This window comes from Pseudorca crassidens, chromosome 19 (assembly GCF_039906515.1).
Source record: "Pseudorca crassidens isolate mPseCra1 chromosome 19, mPseCra1.hap1, whole genome shotgun sequence".
NCBI classification, from domain to species: Eukaryota; Metazoa; Chordata; class Mammalia; order Artiodactyla; family Delphinidae; genus Pseudorca; species Pseudorca crassidens.
In genome coordinates this window covers 43,407,386-43,423,501 of record NC_090314.1, presented here as the reverse complement: position 1 = coordinate 43,423,501, position 16,116 = coordinate 43,407,386, and the positions used below count along the sequence as shown (strand labels likewise).

The following is a 16,116-nucleotide window of genomic DNA, read 5'->3' as shown; positions in this document are numbered from 1 at the left end:
TAATACATATACATACCACATAATATATACATATGTGAATATAAAAGGAAATGTGGCAAGATGTTAAAAATTAGTGAATCTGGGCTTCCCTGGTGGCGCAGTGGTTAAGAGTCCGCCTGCTGATGCAGGGGACACGGGTTCGGGCCCCGGTCCGGGAAGATCCCACATGCTGCGGAGCGGCTAGGCCCGTGAGCCATGGCCGCTGAGCCTGCGCGTCCAGAGCCTGTGCTACGCAACGGGAGAGGCCACAACAGTGAGAGGCCCGCGTACCACAAACAAACAAACAAAAAATTAGTGAATCTAACACAAATGATCTCAAAATAATTAATGCTGAGTAAAAGATGCCATAGGGGCAGGGCTTCCCTGGTGGCGCAGTGGTTGAGAGTCCGCCTGTCGATGCAGGGGACACGGGTTCGTGCCCCAGTCCGGGAAGATCCCACATGCCACGGAGCGGCTAGGCCCGTGAGCCATGGCCGCTGAGCCTGCGCGTCCGGAGCCTGTGCTCCGCAACGGGAGAGGCCACAATAGTGAGAGGACCGCGTACTGCAAAAAAAAAAAAAAAAAAGATGCCATAGGGAAAAAAGAGCATATATAGTATGATTCTGTTTACATAAAATTCTAGAAATGGAAATCAATCTAAAGTGATAGAGAGCAGAACAGTGGTTGCCTGGGAATGGGATGGTATGGACAGTAAAGAGGGACTACAAAGGAGCACATGGAAAATTTTGGAGGTGACCTTGGTGATGGTTTCACTGGTGTATATAAATAATATGTCAAAAAAATTATACACTTTGAATATATGCAGTTTATTGTAAATCTCAATTGAAAGGTTAAAAAAAATCAGTGAATCTGGATAAAGGTTATACTAAAGTTCTTTGTACTATTCTAGCATCTTTTCTGTACATTTAAAATTATTTCAAAATAAATTTAAAACATGAAAAAAATTACATGAATACTCTATACTTTTTTGTGTGCCTGAAATATTTTTTTTTCAAAAAGTGGGGAACAAAAGAGTGAACGCATCTCTTCTAACCTGTGCTCTGAAATGAGATTAATTTACAAATATTCCCAAAACCAACGTTTTCAGTCAGCCCTCCGTATCCATAGGTTCCTATCCATAGATTCAACCAACCATGGATTGAAAATATTTAGAAAAAAAATTCCAGAAAGTTCCAAAAAGCAAAACTTAAATTTGCCACACTGGCAACTATTTACACAGCAATTACATTGTATTTACAACTATTTATGCAGCATTTACATTGTATTAGGTATTATACGTAATCAGAGATGATTGAGCGTATACTGGAGGATATGTGGGAGGGTGTGTGTAGGTTATATGCAAACACTACACCATTTAATATAACAGACTTGAGCATCCCCGCGTTTTGGATGCAGGGGGTCCCGGAACCAATCCTCCGGTGGATACAGAGGGACAACTGTATATATTTTAACTTTGAAATTTTTCAGCTTGACAAAATTTGAGAAAGCAAACAAACCCAGCTTTTAAAGTTATTAGCACCTTTCTTTTAGTATTTGTTAACCTCAAATTCTTATTTCCAATATTCTCACAAACCTTATCCAAAGAAAGAAAAGTATAAGTAAAATTTAATTCTGTTTCTAATATTAACTGCCAAATCAAATTCCAAATATAGTGTTATCACAACATGTAAAATAAAACGCAAAAAGAACAAACCCAGATGAGTTTTCACACTCTAGGTATAATGTGTTGTACTAGTCTTTCTGGTTTCTCCCCGGATTTTCAAACTGAACTGCTCCATCAATTAATTCTGTCAAGAACATCCCACAAAAGTATCCTCTGAGAGACTACCATGGATCACCAAAGCAGTAAGTGCACATCAAAAGTCAAGCAAAATCTCAATTCAATGAGTCACTGAGCTTTAAAGAAAGTATAATTTTCTATAATTTTAATTTCCAATTGTGTTTTATTTCAGTTTCCAGTCCTTTGGTGGGGAAGACATCATTATGTAATCAACACTTTGCTACTGCACTAATGTAGCAGGTTGCACAGAAATAGTACCAACAGAGCTATGAACTTGCCCTGTGCATCTTAATGGGGCATTAACTTTAGAGCCTAGTTGTGACAAATTTAAATGCTAATACTGTTAGAGCAAATAGTCCAGAACACAAACACACCCAGCTTGAGTCAGTAAAATTTAACTAAAGCTTCATTTGAATTGGGTAGGCTACTACAGAAATTATGCTCTTTCTCCATCACCCTTTTGAATTTTGAAATAAAAGCCCTATACTGCTCCTTTTAAAGAATGACATTAACAGAGGAGAGAAAATGGAAAAAAAGTGATACGCTCCACTGGGAAGTATGTGTGTCAGAATCCTAAAGTACGGAGGTCAAGGTCAGTGTGCATACATAAATCATACAGTGTAAGAAAACAATTAACTAGGGGACTTCCCTGGTGGCGCAGTGGTTAAGAATCCGCCTGCCAATGCAGGGGACACGGGTTCAAGTCCTGGTCCGGGAAGATCCCACATGCCACGGAGTCACTAAGCCCATGTGCCACAACTACTAAGCCTGTGCTCTAGAGACTGCAATCCACAACTACTGAAGCCCACGTGCCTAGAGCCCGTGCTCCACGACAAGAGAAGCCACCGCAATGAGAAGCCTGCGCACAGCAACAAAGAGTAGCCCCTGCTTGCCTCAACTAGAGAAAGCCCACGTGTAGCAACGAAGACCCAACGCAGCCAAAAATAAATAAATTTATATATTAAAAAAAATGAAACAACAAACACAGCCCATTTAAATGTCTATGCCCCTAACATACAAATTGTGGCCTCTAAGTATCATTTTGTACTAAAAGGAACTAAGACTCCTTAGAGAAATGGCCAATTCCAGGTCTGTAGCAGGAAATGAACAGGATGAGCCTAGAACCAGAAAACAATGAAGGCTATCAAAGACTAATATGGTTGAGTCAAAAGGTCCCAAGAATTAACCTGCATAAACTCCCACTGACCAAAGACTGGACAGTTTGAAGAGGAATAAAGATGATAACTACAACGAATTAAAACATGTCAAATTTGTTTAAATCCATGAGTTCATAATGAAACTAAAAAACAAACCCCCCCCCCAAAAAAAAAAAAAAAAAAAAAACCCCAAATAACTTCTCTTTGGTCATCTTTGGAGGATAATAGTAAGCCACCTCATTATTTTGAAAACTGGTAAATAAAATGAAATAATTCAACCTTTAATTAAACCTTTTCAACTTTTTTTTTTTTTTTTTTTTGGCTGTGCCATGAAGGTTGTGGAATCTTAGTTCCCCTTCCAGGGATCAAACCAAGGCCCTCAGGAGTGAAAGCATGGGGTCCTAACCACTGCACCACCAGGGAATTCCCTAATTAAACCTTTTCTGTATCATCTGTACCCAAATAGATAAACTGTCTTTATTTCAAGAAAGAATAAAATGATTAGACTATTGTATCACAAAACAACCACAAATGGATTGATGGATGTGGATCATTAATAGCTAATAACATTTCAAAAAGAGACAATTACATATTATATAAAGTGGTGTGTGTATGTGTAAATCTGCTCCCATAGGGATGAATATTTTATTAGACATTGTTTAGAACTGCTTGTATAAGAGGATAATAAAAAGTAGACTAATTTGTAATGCATTTTTAAATTGTTTTTAAGTTCTCTACAGATAATGTATCCAGTTATTGCCTGTACTATGGGCAGAGGCTCCCACTGCTACCTACCCCCAACTCTGATGTACAAGTGACTATGTAATCTGTCAGAAGTACTCAAAACCACCTGTAAAATAGTTTCAGGGTCAGTGGGTATTGGGAATCAAACCTGAATTCACCTACAATTTACAGGAAATAAAAAAAATAGAGAACAATGCTAAAAGATCACCATGAGAATGCAACCAGCAAAGTCCAGATTATGGGAAATTCTGTAGGACAAATGACCCAGTTTCTTCTAAAAAACATTATAAGAGGGGGGAAAAAATCCTAAGAGTGATGGAGGGGGAATCTATAATTAAAAGACTTGAGATAATCAATTACAATCTATGAGCCTTATTTGAATGTATTTGGATCCAAATTCAAAGTAAGCTTAAAAAAAAAAAAGAAAATTGGGGAAATGTTAAAAAAAAATATGTGTCTGATATTAAGAAATATTCAACAGATTTCTTTGAAATCTGGCTAAAAGTTGATCCCCATCCTTTTGAACTTAAATAAGAGCGGCAAAAAGCCAAAGTAGAGATAAAACAGGTTACAAATTCAACAGTATGTGAGTTACAAACAAAAGAAAAGGTGAAAAAAGCCTTACCCACAGCTCCAAACATCTATTGCTGGTGTATAACGCTCCTCTCCCAGCAGAAGTTCTGGAGGTCGGTACCACAGAGTAATGACTTTGTTTGTATAAGGGCGGCTGAAATGTAAATCATAACCATGACATAAATTTACAATGGTTACAATGGTTTCTGATGAAAAATACTTGTACAAATAAATGCAAATTAAAATAGCTGCCAACTGGAGACGGGATCATCAAAACAGCTCCATAGCAACCTAAGAGTTCAAAAGTAAACTGGACAGAAGGTGATGAAGAAATAACTTCCATTCCAATTTGGGTTGATTTATTTCAGTCTAAGGCAGATTCAAGAATTTAGATATAATTTACTGTCTAAAATCTAGGTGGTAACACATTTAGAAAATTAGGGAACTTTTTTCTAACACATTTAGAAAAAAGTTAGGAACTCAGAGAGTTATTGCAATTTGCAGAATACTAGCATATCCAAGAATGAAAAAGACTCTTTTCTATTTCCCGCATGTAATTTTGTTGAATGACTCACCTCTCCTCAGAATTATAGAGCCGAGCAAGTCCAAAATCTGCTAGTTTGATTTGCCCACTGTAAAACAAAAATTAATTATTTTCATAAGTAACAACAGCAGCCTCCAAATTACACCTAAAAAGTCAAGTGCTAATTTAGGAGTTAAAGGAATTACAAAAATGAATTTTTAACCTCTGCTTTCAGTTCTACTCTTAATGGTCACTCTGCCAGATTAAGCCTCTTTTGAGGACTCCACTATACAAAGCCTTAGAGAGTTTTTTTTGGACTACTACTGTATTTTTGGATCTGACTCCTTAACTAAATATTTCTTTTATTTCTTGGCAAACAACAGTGGCTAGAACCTGCTAGATTAAATACCTACTGTTGGGGGAAAACGGAATGGGCTGTTTTAGATTAAGAGAGATTTAAGAGGCCTAACAACTAAATCCAATTCATAATCCTTGACTGATTCTGGTTTGAATAAACTAGCTATACAAAAGGCTTTTTTTTTTTTTTTGGCAATGCCACAGGGCATTCGGGATCTTAGTTCCCCAGCCAGGGATTGAACCTGGGCCCCAGCAGTAAAAGTGCCGAGTCCTAACCACTGGATCAAACGTAATGATATCTGTAATTTACTTTAAAATACGTCAGGCAGAAAAATAAAAAGGGAGCAAATATAGCAAAATGTTAATTGTATATGTATTATTAATTATATTAGTGTCTCAAGTTTTTCTTATAATTTGACATTTTTCATAACAAAAAGTAAACTGCAACAATTCTGTGGCTATAACAGATTTTTCAAACAGAGAACATACCTTTGATCTGAACAAACAATTTTTATGATGAACAAGGCCCCTTCTACCAACAAACTGCCATCACTTCCTATACCATAAAGATACACAATTATGACTTCAGAGGGGTTCTCAAACGTTAATACGAAATAAGAATCACCTGGAAAGCTTGTTAAATGTTTTCTGGGCCCCATTCCCAGAGATGCTGATTCAGTAGGTCATGGTCCATGAATCGGCATTTCCAACAAGCCCACAGGTGATGCCAATGGTGCTAATCCGAGAACCACACTTTGAGAACCACTCCCTTAAAGGGATCACATCCACATTTCACTCTGCTAAATATTCTGTCTTTGACAGTGATGTCAAGCAATATTTTAATAAAATGCAACACAAAATGTTGGGAAACTATTTAAAAACCATCATTAACTATTCTGGATTAATCATATTTATCTAAATTCTTGTGTAGTCTATTTATTCACATTTACAGTTTGCCTTACATCTTGCGGAATGAAAAGCCAATTCACCTTTTTTAAAGGACTGGGGAGATCTCAGGTGCCTGATAGCTCAGATCAAGCAGAAAAGTGAGATAGAAGAGAAAAAAAAGGGCTCTTCTAGGAGGTGCTCTTCAAAGTCTGAGCAATGGGACAAAATATTAAAACAAAAAAGCTACTAGCAACGAAATTTTACATTAAATCAACTCTTACCATTCCTCGTAAAGATTACGGGCACCTTACCCACCTGTCCCAGACATCATCACATTTTAAGTTCGATTTATAAGCAAATTCTAAGAGAAGCAAAAAGGAAAGAAATAGCTGACTTGAGCCCTATATTGAGACAAAAAGCGTTCCTCAAATTTCTTGGTATCCTTACTTTGATCCCAAGACTCAAAGTAAGTCCTACTATGGTAGGACTGAAAGTTGAAATGGCAATAGATATACAGTTATGGAAAATGAGGCTAGACCTAAACATCACCAGCACCTAGCGTATTTCCTAATCCATCCCCTCCCTCCCCCCTCTCACTCTCAGTAAATAACCTTCTTCATTGGAGACAGAAGCCATCAGGTGGGACCTATTTAACATACTTTTACCTATAAACTTATTTACACCTCTAACCTTGCTTTCTCCTTTCCCTTCAATTACAGAAAAGTGCGTCAATCTCTTTTCTTATTCAAGGATAATCAGTATTACCACCTCTGGCCTTGACCCCCATCTCCTTTAGAAACTCATTTCTTTAAATTACTTTGGTTCTTTCTTGAATCTTCAACTTCCCCCTCTCTACTGATTTTCTTTTTGCTTAGCATTTAAATAAGCTCAAACCTCTGCTTCTTTAATAAAAAAATTAATAAAAACAAAAAACTGAAGTCACACCTACAATCACCTTCCCATTAATTGTGCTACCCACCCACTTACCCCACACTTTCACCACTGACCTTTTAATTTTCAGATTCTCTCTTTGGGCCTTAAAATCTACCTGCATCACCTGACATCTATGACCACTCATTTCTTAAACCTGCCTATTTTGCATTCATATTTCCTTATTTTCTTCCTCTCTGTCTAATCAGCCCCTGGGGTTCCATCTTCTCACATCTTTTCTATGCTTGATAACTCCTAAATCTACAATGCTAGTTTGAAACTCCCATGTGACCATATGCCTATTTGATATCACTACCCTGGATATATAACAGACATATCCAAAAGGGGTTTACTCTTCCCCCGACGCATCCTGCTGTTCCTTCTGTATTCCCTATATTGACCACTGTGCCACCCATCTAGATAGTTTCTCAGGTCAGAAATCTTTGAGTTAAAGTACTTTGATTCATTCGCCACCATTCACTCACTCATCAAAGTCTACTGATCTACCAAGTCTATCCTGCCCATCCTCTTCTAGCAATGCCTTGGTTAGTTCAAGCACTGACCATTTCTTACATTGTTCTTAATAAGTCTCTCTGCCTCCAGTCCACATGCTATATGGTGACCATTTAGTGATGTTTCTAAAACAGAAGACTAATTATGTCTCTCCTATATCTAAAATAATTTGGTGTCATTTATACTTGTGTAATTAAGATAAAATAAACATCATGGAGCCCAACGCTGCTCTCCTCCCTCTCTCGTCAATGCTTTCTCTTCTTTGTCCACCTGAGGACTCCTCTCTAGGCCATCTCACCAAGAAGTCTCTGTGCAGACAGAACTAAATGGGCAAGAGCAGAAGCTGGCTGGATCAGACTACACCATGAGACTCTTGCATCCTGCTTAGCAACCTGAGAAGGAAATTCACTTTAGTCTAAAACCTTATCAACTTCCTGAATATGGGAAGTCAGGGACAGAAAGGGGCCTGACCCACCAGAAAGGACACCAAGCAGGACTGCAGTTATTCCCTGGCCTGAAATATCCCCCAATAGAGGAGCAAAAGGAACAGAAAAAAGTATATTAATACTACAGTCCAGAAAGCTGCAAGATGATAGCCATCATCAAATTTCTGAAGCACTATTACTGTGGATACAGATTAACCAAGCCCAGCTTTAATGAGAATTGTGGTGGATCACAGGGATAGTGACAGAAAGGAATGACATATACATACATATATATATATATATATATATATATATATATATTTTTTTTTTTTTTTTCCCCAAAGACTTTTTTGTTGTTGTTGTGGACCATTTTTAAAGTCTTTATTGAACTTGTTACCATATTGCTTCTGTTTTATGTTTTGTTTTTTTTGGCCGTGAGGCATGTGGGATCTTAGCTCCCTGACCAAGGATGGAACCCGCAACCCTTGCATTGGAAGGCAAAGTCTTAACCACTGGACCACCAGGGAAGTCTCCAGAAAAGAATGACATTTTTAATATCGTGTTTTGTCTCAAAAAGGTATTTAAGGGCTTCCCTGGCGGCGCAGTGGTTGAGAGTCCGCCTGCCAATGCAGAGGACACGGGTTCATGCCCCGGTCTGCGAAGATCCCACATGCCGCGGAGCGGCTGGGCCCGTGAGCCATGGCCGCTGAGCCTGCGCGTCTGGAGCCTGTGCTCCACAACGGGAGAGGCCACAACAGTGAGGGGCCCACGTACTGCAAAAATAAAAAAATTAAAAAAAAAAAAAAAAAAAAGGTATTTAACTACAAATAACAATTTTACAGTAATTTGTACAATTAATAATGCATTAATTGTATAATTTAAAAACAAAAAATTAACCAGCACCCTTCAATGGCTGTTACCTGTAAATAAAATTTAAGCTCCTTAGCAAGATGTACAAGATCTTTAAATTGGCTCCTTGCAACTGTCCAGCTTCATCTCTTGCCATTATGTGCTTCACTCTTCTTGCCCTAGCAATACTGACTCCTTTACAGTTTTCCAAACATAATGTGTTATGTTATCTTCACATTTATGTGCTTCTGTACATGCACTCTTCTTTTGCCTAGAAATGTGAACCTCTGTTGTCAGTCTTTCTGATAAATTCCTGTTCATTCCTCAAGACTGCATCTTCCCAGATGCTCCCAAATTCAAGGGGGGAAAAAAAAAAGCTTAATAAATGTTTATTGAATTGAGCAACTTATTTGTTTAGCTTCCCTACTAAACTCTGAAATCTTCAGGGACCAACCATCCCATGTGGGACTTTTAGTGCTAAAACCAGGACAGTCTCGGGCAACACTGGAGAGTTGGTCACCCTACTCCACAAAGACAGGAAATATGTCATAACCATTCCATATTCCCATCTAGATAATGTTTGTTAAATAGAACTGATCCGAAATATTTAAAACAAAGGGTGCATCAGACAAAGATGGCTATAAACAGCCCACTACCTACAGAACAAAACACTGGCCTTATTTCAATGGTACCAGACTTGCTTTTTATTCCTCAGTATGTAGGGCTATCACCAAAGACTACTGTAACGCAACTGATATCACCAACGCAATTTAGGCAAATAGCCAGAGAGGAAGAAAGCAGATGATAAAAACTTCTGAAGAATTAACACTGTTCTTCACCAAATTCCTGTCTGTCTATACTATTAAAACCCAGGAGTAAGTGCTGGGCAGCAAGGTCAGTCACCAACTACATCTGTGTTTACTCTGAAATTCGATAACTGAGAAAGTCTCAAGAGCACTTAAAAGAGCAGGTATGTCTCTCCCCACTAAACAAAGGAGAATGTCATTAAGAACTCAATGTGTGTTTGAATTTGCCTAAGACCACAAAAGTATTATTTACTAACTATGGCAAAAGCTCTTTGAATATTCCTATAGGATGTAAGTAATTCTCTAAAATGTCTGCATTTAAAAAAACCTTTACAATCCTACCTCTTTTAGTCCTTATCAACACTGAGTCTGGAGACTCTGCTGATCAGAGTACCCCTATCACAAGTTGTTCCTAAGGTACAGACATCAGATGTACGTAAATGCAAAAAAGTGCATTACTGGGTTTACCTATAACCCCAATTAACTAGCTGAAACTAAGGGTGTCAGAAGAGATGAAGAAAATGCTTAACCTCATATGGTTACTGTGTTACCTGTTGTTCAGCAAAATGTTAGAACACTTAATATCCCGATGCAGGAAATTCTTTTTGTGACAGTAATCCAGTCCTTCCATTAGCTGTTTCATAAATGACTTGATATGATCCTCAGAAAAGTGCACCAAACCAGATTCCAACAGTCCCATTAAGTCATGGTCCATATACTCAAATACAAGGTAAAAGGCTCCTACATAGGACGAAGGAAAAAATTAAAAACAAGAGAAAAAAAAAAGGATGCCAAAATGACAATGCGTCAAATTTTAACGTAATTTTGGAGTTGACCATAAGCTTTCTGGAAAAACCACTTAATTTTACACATGAAGAAACTAAAACTCAAGCAGTTGAATAACTTGCCCATTCTAACAATAAATAACAGAACTATTTTTTGAATTAATCTTCTGACTCATAGTCCAGTGCTCTTTGGACTACTTACTTCTCTAAAGGGACAACTGCCCCAATTAGATTGTATAACTAGTCTTTTATGATCTAAATCAGTTGGCAAATTACAGACTCCTTGGGCCAAATCCGGCCTGTCTATTGCTGTAAATAAAGTTTTATTTGTAATATACAAACATGTCCATTTGTTACACATTGTCTAAGACTATTTTGTAGAAATCTTTACCCTAGTTAACAGCACTCACGTAATAACGCCAGGGGTACATTTAGTACGAATTATTAATGAAATTTATAGTATTTAAGAATTGAAAGAAAAATGAATCATCTAATTCAACTCCCTAAATTTAAAAGTAGATAAAAGGCTAAGAGAATTATGAAAGATTTGAAATCCACATTATCTTTCCACTTTCAACAGGTGCATGATAGAAGCAAACACTGTAACATACGAAATACTAGACCTAGTTAGACAATGATCCATCCAGTCTAAAATTCTTCTCTCAGTAGCATAAAGGCAAGGATTCTTCGTCTACGGGATAGGCTTCAAGGACTCTTTGAACTCTCTAAATAGCATACAACATTTTAAACACATGTGTATGCAACATTTTAAATGTATATTTTTGAAGAGTGAATCCATAAGATATTTTAAAAGGTTCATGACTCCCAAAAAGTTAAGAACCACTGCATTAAAGGAATATCTTAGCTTTAGCTAAGCCCTCGTATGAATTAAGAAAACACTAAAACTGCAGAAGAGAGTGGATAAAGGACACAAACGGACAACTCAAAAAAAGAGGAAATAAGTAAAATTGATAGACATGGAAAAAAACTCAGAATATAAAGAATGCAATCCAAAATAATGATATCATTCATACTTCACCTATCAGGTAAGATGACAATTTTTTAAAAAGATAAACTCAATGTTAGGGAGGATAAAGTGGGATGCGACTCACTGGTGGGACATAAATTATTACTATCTTTCTTAAAAGCAATCTAACATTAAATATGAAAATTCCTTTGACCAAATAATTCTACTTCTAGGAAACTATATTAAGAAATAAATCAAAATACAAATATTTATGCACAAAGATGCTCAATGCAGTGCTATTATATTTTTTTAAACTGACAACTAATTGTTCAACAAGGACTGGTGAAATAAATTTGGATTCATCTATCTTTATGCACAGTCATTAAAACATGTTAATGATACAAGAAATTGCTTATGACAAGTTATAAAACACTAAATACACTTTGCTCTTGGTTATGTTAAAATAAATACAATATATATAAAATATAAAGTACTAGAAAAAAAATGCCAACATGCTAATACTACAGTGATCTTCTATGGATGCTCATATACTGGGAGTGGGAGAGAAATGATTGCCATTTTCCTTTTCTTACTCGCCTATGTTTTCAATTTTTCCACAAGGGGCATGCATCACATCCATTCATTCATTTAATATTTTATGATTAAAGAAATTTTTTTTAAGTTTTTGGCTGTGCCACACAGCATGTGGGATCTTAGTTCCCTGACCAGGGATCGAACCATGAACCCTGCAGTGGAAGCACAGAGTCTTAACCACCCATTATTTTACGATTTTTTAAAAAAGAATTTAAACAGTACGAGGTAAATTATTTAAACAGTACAGAAGGGCATGGATGAAAAGCAAGCACCTCTCCAGAAGCAACCGATTAACACTTTCTTACGCATCTTCACAGAAACTAGCTATACACTGTATTTTTTTTTTTTTTTTTGGCGGTACGTCGGCCTCTCACTGTTGAGGCCTCTCCCGTTGCGGAGCATAGGCTCCAGACGCGCAGGCTCAGCGGCCATGGCTCACAGGCCTAGCCACTCCGTGGCATGTGGGATCTTCCCGGACCGGGGCACGAACCCGTGTCCCCTGCATCGGCAGGCGGACTCTCAACCACTGCGCCACCAGGGAAGCCCCTACACTGTATTATTTTTATAATCAGAAAAGGTTAAAAAAACACACCCAGAAATATACCTAGTATACTTAATTCTATTCCAATCTAACTTTCATAAATTTATCTAAGCAGGATTTCCTCTTTTCTTTAAAACTACTTCTACTAAACTCAAGAGGTATTACCCCCCTAGAGCTAATATATTTGAGGCTCTGTAAAGAAGTCCAACTTAACTTTATCCATTACCCTCCTAATTTTATGTATTTCAATCATATTCTCTGTTAACATCTCAGGCTATATTCACAGATGCCACCTCTTCACAGCTGCCCCTCTCTAAACCTTCAGATTTACTTTAATAAAAGTAGGCTGGATGTCATATATAGACTACTTCAAACATAAGTATGAAAACAATAAACAAATGTATCCCCATAGACAAAAGTTACAAATCCAGGAAAACAAACCACTATGTGACCTGAAAACTGTTTTAGAAATACCTGCTTTGGATTCGAAACTGTATAAGTACAAAACTACATTAAAAAAAAGGATGTGGACTTCCCTGGTGGCGCAGTGGTTGAGAGTCCGCCTGCTGATGCAGGGGACACGGGTTTGTGCCCCGGTCCCGGAAGATCCCACATGCCGCGGAGCGGCTGGGCCCGTGAGCCATGGCCACTGAGCCTGAGCGTCCGGAGCTTATGCTCCGCAACGGGAGAGGCCACAACAGTGAGAGGCCCACGAACCGCAAAAAAAAAAAAAAAAAAAAAAAAAAAAAGGATGCATATAAATGAAGGATGTAAAAATGAGAGTAACTGTCAAATCTGGGTTTTAATTTCCATTATTGTTATTACCATTTGTAAAAAACAGAAACAAAAAAAACCGACTTCAAAACGTTGGTTGGAGGAGAATCTTATATTGTTCGTGTGCTGGCCTTATTAGGTGTTAACAGCAGACTCTAATTTTAATGATTAACAATGATTTCTAAAAGTATGAGTACAATAATGACGAATGGACATTTTATAAAATAAGCACTGTTCAGCACAAGAACAATCTGTTAACATCTTAATTCTGATGTGGATTAAAGAAAGAAGCCGGACTTCAGTACAACTTGTTAAAAAATGCAAACAGGCAAACAAGCTAAGAAAGGGAAATAAAATGTACCAATCTCCCATGCAGAAACATGATTCTTTGCTAGTACCTTTGTCCTTCTTGAAATCCAGCGCGTCTTGTTTATCTGTGACAATTTCCTTCATGTTAACAACACTTCGGTGGATTAGCTGACGAAGGATTTTGATCTCACGAATGGCTGTGATTGGGAAGCCCTCTTTCTCATTGTCCAGTCTCACCTTCTTCAGGGCCACTAGCTCTCCTGTTACAACAAATTCAAACTGTTATATTACAATTAGCATTTTTTGGCCACCATCATGAATCAACCAATATATGCTCTTGCTCTGAAACAGACTTAATGCCTACTTTTTTTTTTTTTTTTTTGCGGTACGCGGGCCTCTCATTGTTGTGGCCTATCCCGTTGCGGAGCACAAGCTCCAGACGCACAGGCTCAGCGGCCACGGCTCACGGGCCTAGCCACGCCGCGGCACGTGGGATCTTCCCAGACCGGGGCACAAACCCATGTCCCTTGTATCGGCAGGTGGACTCTCAACCACTGCGCCACCAGGGAAGCCCCTTAATGCCTACTTTAATGCTACATGGCAGATACTTTTATACTGTTAAAAAAAAAAAAATCCCCATGTTCCCTTTCTTATCTTTGTCTTTTTAAAGATTTAAAAAAAAATTTTTTTTTTCTTTGCGGCACACGGGCCTCTCACTGTTGTGGCCTCTCCCATTGCGGAGCACAGGCTCCGGATGCACAGGCTCAGTGGCCATGGCTCACGGGCCTAGCTGCTCCGCAGCATGTGGGATCTTCCCGGACCGGGGCACGAACCCGTGTCCCCTGCATTGACAGGCGGACTCTCAACCACTGCGCCACCAGGGAAGCCCTTAAAATTTTAATTCAATATTCTGTTAAGCCTAAAAATTCTGTATTATTAAAATATATCAATAATCCAGCTACTTCATTTTATCTTCAAGGACTAGCCCCTTACCAAAGAGCAACTGACAAAGTTTATTTTTACCTTCTCTTAAATTCCCAGCAAGTTTATTATAAAACATTTACAACGGACAGAAGGAGGAAGGTTTTTAGACAGTAATAATTATACTATTCTTTTGGAAAATTTTAGTCTATTTCATAACTTTTGGAGATCAAATAAGAACTCAAAGTTTACTTTTGCTAAATCCACCTAAGACATCAGTACTGCTAAATTTTTAACCTTCTGACATCTAAAATTTTGTGGCAATATTTACCTGTGTCTTTGTCCTTGGCTTTATATACTTGGCCATAGGTTCCCTCTCCAATAATCCCAATAATGTCAAACTTGTCCACACAGCGTTTCCCCCAGTCACTTTCTGTTTGTCTTCTTTCTCCATAACGAGGACAACAAATTCTAAAAAAGGCAAAACAAAAATAAAAACGAACAAAAAAGTTATTTAAAAAAATTAAGTGCATTCCTTTTTTTCTTTTTCTTTTTTATTTATTTTTTTGGCTGCATCACACGGCTTGAGGGATCCCGATCAGGGATCAAAACCGTGCCCTCTGCAGTAGAAGCATGGAGTCCTAACCACGCCAAGGAATTACCTAAGTGTATTCAAAGAACAAAACAGAATTCTTTTATGATGATTTCTCTGGCTCCTGAGTCTTTTATCAGTTTCTTTATTAAAAAAGCAGGACTCAAATGATATGAAATAAATAGTTTAAACAGTTTCTCACAGTGGCTAATCTCTCACAGATTTTTGTTTTTTGCTTCAGGAAGACATAAGATCAAATAACAATAGATTTGCTACTTTATTGAGTACTGGCCTCCTCAGCCATAGAATGGGAAAATAATCCCTACATCATAGGGTTACTATGAAAGTAAAATATAAAACTTTGGCAATAATATGTGCTCAATAAATGGCAACTATTTTTACTACCAAGAGAAGAATGCTAACAATCTGAAGATCAAACTCAGATTCTACTACATTTATGGCATGGCAATTTATGTAGTTCGGGGAAAAAAAATCCCCCATCTGTTAATTCTTCATTAATGTGTACATGGTTGACACCCTCTGAATTAAAGGATTTTTTTCTTCTTCAATACGCTAAGTATTATGAATTCAAAAGATACACTGGGATCAATGTTCATGGTATACTTGGATTTGGGAAATTATTGTTTTTCTAAAAAACACAACATGGTATCTATGAGTGTAGATGAAAGGATTTTATCCATTAAAATAAAATAAGATCTACATTACGCCCAATCCTCTATAAGCCTACTGGTGTAGGTTGTGGTCCAAAGGTAAGGAAGAAAGCTGTAATTAAGGAAGGGTCCCTCCAAAAACTCACTTTGGTCTCTTTTTGTATGGTTGCTGAGGTGGTGTGATTGCCTTTGGTTCTGGAGAGTCTGGGGGAGATGGATCCCCACCAGGGAGCTCTGGAGGGAGAGGGAGGTCTGTGAGTAGGTGACGTGGCCTTTGTTCCTTCTCCTTCTTTACAGGTTTTGAAGGTAGAGTTTCTTTCGGACTAAACAACAGAGAGGAAAAAATGAAAAAGATCACAATTACTTAAAGGATGTGCAAATAAACCTTTTCAAAGATTATAATGTCTGGCTGTTAAA

The 16,116-nt window shown here is 37.8% G+C and overlaps 1 protein-coding gene across 8 annotated transcripts in view; it reads right to left on the bottom strand.

Annotated features, from left to right (window-relative positions):
• The window catches only part of CDK12 (cyclin dependent kinase 12), a 64,399-nt gene that overhangs the window by 35,761 nt on the left and 12,522 nt on the right, over positions 1–16,116 (bottom strand). For all 8 annotated transcript variants that reach the window (XM_067716525.1, XM_067716526.1, XM_067716522.1 and 5 more), the window contains exons 3-8: positions 15,846–16,022; positions 14,768–14,907; positions 13,605–13,775; positions 10,097–10,286; positions 4,830–4,886; positions 4,307–4,408 (exon numbers count right to left, since the gene is read on the bottom strand). In XM_067716525.1, the coding sequence (XP_067572626.1) occupies positions 4,307–4,408; positions 4,830–4,886; positions 10,097–10,286; positions 13,605–13,775; positions 14,768–14,907; positions 15,846–16,022 (837 nt within the window). The remainder of the gene's footprint in view (positions 1–4,306; positions 4,409–4,829; positions 4,887–10,096; positions 10,287–13,604; positions 13,776–14,767; positions 14,908–15,845; positions 16,023–16,116) is intronic.